The sequence below is a fragment of the Buceros rhinoceros genome, unplaced genomic scaffold (assembly GCF_000710305.1).
Source record: "Buceros rhinoceros silvestris isolate BGI_N320 unplaced genomic scaffold, ASM71030v1 scaffold39002, whole genome shotgun sequence".
NCBI classification, from domain to species: domain Eukaryota; kingdom Metazoa; phylum Chordata; class Aves; order Bucerotiformes; family Bucerotidae; genus Buceros; species Buceros rhinoceros.
In genome coordinates this window covers 3,708-7,641 of record NW_010401346.1, presented here as the reverse complement: position 1 = coordinate 7,641, position 3,934 = coordinate 3,708, and the positions used below count along the sequence as shown (strand labels likewise).

The following is a 3,934-nucleotide window of genomic DNA, read 5'->3' as shown; positions in this document are numbered from 1 at the left end:
TTTTTTAGGGAGAGACGCCCTTTCTCTTTCTTTTTTTTTTTTTTTTTTTTTGGGATGATGATGTTTCAGCGTGGTTTTTGCATAGCAGGAATTACCTGGGCAAAACCACGGGCCTGAGCTGGGTGTAAAAATAGATAAGGGCATTGAAACATTTGCATCCAATGAAAGCACCTTCTTTCAGCTTTTTGTGCCTGCCTGCAAGGTTCATCAAAGTTGTTTGGGGGTCATGTGACAGATACCATGCCAGCATGACTAGACTGAAGTCAGTTGTTTATTTAATGGACTTCAGGCCAAGAATTTCACCTGGTTCTTCAAAGATGCCAAGATATTTCTTTGGGAGGAAACTGGGAGAGGGGGACACTGACAGCGTGAGTCTGATCCCTCATGTGTCAGCCTGGCACAGCCCAGGTGCTGAGTTCAGGGAACCTGAACCTTTTTTCTGACGCGGTGCACATGTTTATTTTCCAAGCCACCGAAGGTGAAAGGACTCTTTCAGTAAACATGAATGTGAAGGAAAATGCTGGAAAGACTTTTGCAACTTTGATTTTTCTGTTGGCTGAGATCACTGCCTTTCCCCCATCACCACAGCCTTTGTTTTCGTCTCCACTCTGTAGCTTCCCAGTACTGCCTTTTGCTTCCTGCTGGTGCTGTGTGCTTCCAGCTCTTCTGTGCATCTCCACACCAAGGTCACCAATCCTGTCTCTTGGCACCAGATCCTGTATGAGTCTCTTCCATTATTATTTCTCTTCTGTGTGTCTTTTGGATCACCAGAATTATAAACTAGGTGGGAAGAGAGGAGAGGTTATTTTTATGGGAGTTGCAGGTGGCTGACACTCACGGACTTGCAGACAGCTGGTTTTTTTCCAAGCTAGATGCCAGGGCAATATGTGTCTCCCTATATTGACCTTTTGGGCACTATGTTGATCATACAACTTTAGCCTGACTTCCTACGTGTGAGGTCAAACACAGGTCAAAAAACTTCTCTAGTCAGTCTGAACAGTTTTAAGGATTGACTTCAGGATATTGCAATGTGTGTCTTTAACTGGCTTCTCTTTTTCCCTTCCCCTACAGTATAATCTCTTTATTTCAGAAGCTCAGTTTAATCACCCGAAAGAGCCAGAAGCCATCACCTTTGAGACCCCCTTTGGGAAGTTTGGCATTTTCACATGCTTCGACATCCTCTTCCACGAGCCTGCTGTGGTCCTGGTGAGCAAGTTGCAGGTAGACACCGTGCTCTTCCCGACAGCTTGGATGAATGTCCTGCCTTTTCTGACTGCAGTTGAGTTTCACTCTGCCTGGGCTATGGGCATGGGCGTCAACTTCCTAGCTGCTGATAGGCACCACACCAACTTGTCTATGACAGGTAACTTATTCTCACTCCGTCTGAAAAATCTTTATGACCGTGATTCTTTATTCCGTGTTCTGCAAGGTGACTTTGCAGAGGTATAGAATGTATTTATCTGGAAGCTGAAGCGTCTAGTCACCAAATTTTAAACCTGACAAATCCGGTACCTACTGGTGCTATGCAAGGCAAAGCAAAACTTGTGGTGCTTTCTTTTCTTCTCCCCAGCTTCTTAGGATTTTCCTTTCTTTCTTTTAAAGCCTCTAAACCAGTAGCCTCTAAACTGCATGCATGGCTGCATTTACTCTGGCCAAAGGAAGGGTTCATTTGTAGCTGTCCTTAACACAGTTCTGGAGAAGTGTTAAAAACAAATTTTCAGACCTGTTGCAGTAATGCTGCCAGAAGTCTGTATTTTCTTTTAAGAGTGTAGCGCTAATTTTCTAGAGCATATCTTATGGGACAGTATATTTCAGCTGGACCAGGACCTTCACTGAGTTGTGAAACCAGAGTATTGCCTTGGGGCTTCTCATTTGAAATGCCTGACAGGCTACTGCTTGTTGTCCATTTTATGTGACTCTTCAGCAGTGATGGGTATGATAGATCTTCTTTGATTTCCCTCTGTCGCTTGGCATTGGTTAGGTGTGAATACCCCACGTGGGGAGGAGTCCTGGCCACTGTAAAATGGGCTGGACAGCTGCTATCTCCTTCTGTGTTCACCAGGACAGGCCTGTGATACTTGCCTGTGTTGTGTTTTGGATGGTCCTTTTACATCAATTAGCTGAGAATAATGGAATTCTCATGCGCTACAGGAGAAAAGAGAACTGGGGAGGCCATAAACACAACCATAACATAATATCCTGTGCTTTTGGCTGCACTGAGCAAGCTTCACCAGGGGAAATAGATGCTACTCCTTGTCAAAGCATGAGCTTTGTGTACTGAGTTGCTAATCGTCACCTTTGGTGAGACTAAAATTTCCGTAGTATTTATAAAATAGTGGATAAGTCAGTAGTAGGGACAATTAAAAGGACTACATGAAATTTTTTTATTCTTTTTGGATTGGCTATTGTGCTGTCTTCAGGGAGTGGTATTTATGCACCAGACGGAGCCAGAACATACTACTACAATATGAAAACTGAGGATGGTCGACTCCTCATCGCTGAACTAGATTCACACCCTCGCCTTTCTCCTGCCTTCCCACCTGCTGTCAACTGGAGCTCATACGCTTTGAGTGTCGAAAGATTCTCACTGAATGACCATGAGTTCAGAGGACTCATCTTCCATGACTCGTTCATTTTCACTGAGCTCACTAAGCCTGAGGGGAATCTCACCGTTTGCCAGAAAGACCTGTGCTGTCACTTGAGCTACAGGATGGCTGGGAAACAAGAAGATGAAGTTTATGTGCTGGGAGCTTTTGACGGGCTTCATGTTGTTGAAGGACAATACTATCTGCAGGTAATGATTCTTTAGGTGGGGGATGGTACTTATTTTAGGAAGCTTCTTTACATGGAGAAACCTTCAGCTCTGTGGGGAAAAACACTTTCTTGTATGCTGGAGTCCTGGTGTCCTATTTGTTAGCAATGGGAAGTAGTTGCTAAAACTTCCAAGCCTGCTTACTTTTACATCCAGCGAATCCAGTGGAGAGGGCTCTAAACCTCTTGTAATTTCCCCAGGTGTGTTCACAATTCTTTTAGGTGTGCAATATTTGCTACATTTAGGTCATCTTTTGTGACTATCTGCAGTAAGTGTTCTGAATCTCCTCTGTAAACTTCATCAAACGGTTGCTGTTGAAAAAAATCAGTTGATCATATCTATATTTATGAGATGCTCTCATAATTTAGAGTCACAGAGATGTTAACTTTTTGTCATTACTGAAATCATAGCAATGAAGTTTACTGAAATAGCCTATGACTTTTACTGGACATTTCCACTCTTCCTCTCTTTTAATGAAATTTTCGGGGAAGACAGTGAGCTACATCCTGGTTGAATTCGCTTAAAGCCATATTAGAAAACCTCCTTTTACTTCATAATTAAGTTACCGTGCCAGCAAATTATTCTTTTTTTAGTTACTTCTGTTTGTCAACATGGCCTCTGCATATTGGCTGGCACAGGATATGGAGGCAGGTCTTAGCCAGCAAACATCTCATCTATTACATTTAAGAAGGTAGCTTGAATAAATTCAGTTATTGGTGAGCTTGCTTGAAGAATGTATTTCAGTGATTGTGCAAGCTGTCCTACAGTCTCTACCAGTACTGAATTTTCTAGAGAAGACAAGAATTTCTGCTATTCCTTTTTCTCTCAGTATTTTTTTCATTTCCTCAGAACATACTGAGAGAATTGTATTCTTTATTTTTCTGCTTATTTGCATTTCAACACAAAACCATATTTGCTGATGAATAATCCTTCTGATGTTGCCAAATAGACTTCTTGCATCCCCCAATGTCCGACACAAACAGAAAAGCTCCACCACCTGTCAGCAAAACCAGCCAACGTCCTTTGAATCTTTGCAAACGTGCTAGCCCTATTTCATGTTTCTGCATGATGTCCATAAGCATTTATCAGCTGGATAATTAACTCTAACGACAGAAGGAAAAC

General features: G+C 42.5%; 1 protein-coding gene across 1 annotated transcript in view; it reads left to right on the top strand.

Moving 5' to 3' along the window:
• LOC104490011 (pantetheinase-like) overlaps window positions 1-3,934 on the top strand; it is a 7,690-nt gene that overhangs the window by 2,436 nt on the left and 1,320 nt on the right. Inside the window, 2 exon segments of the mRNA XM_010132237.1 lie at window positions 1,072-1,363; window positions 2,421-2,794. Coding sequence (XP_010130539.1) covers window positions 1,072-1,363; window positions 2,421-2,794 — 666 coding nt within the window.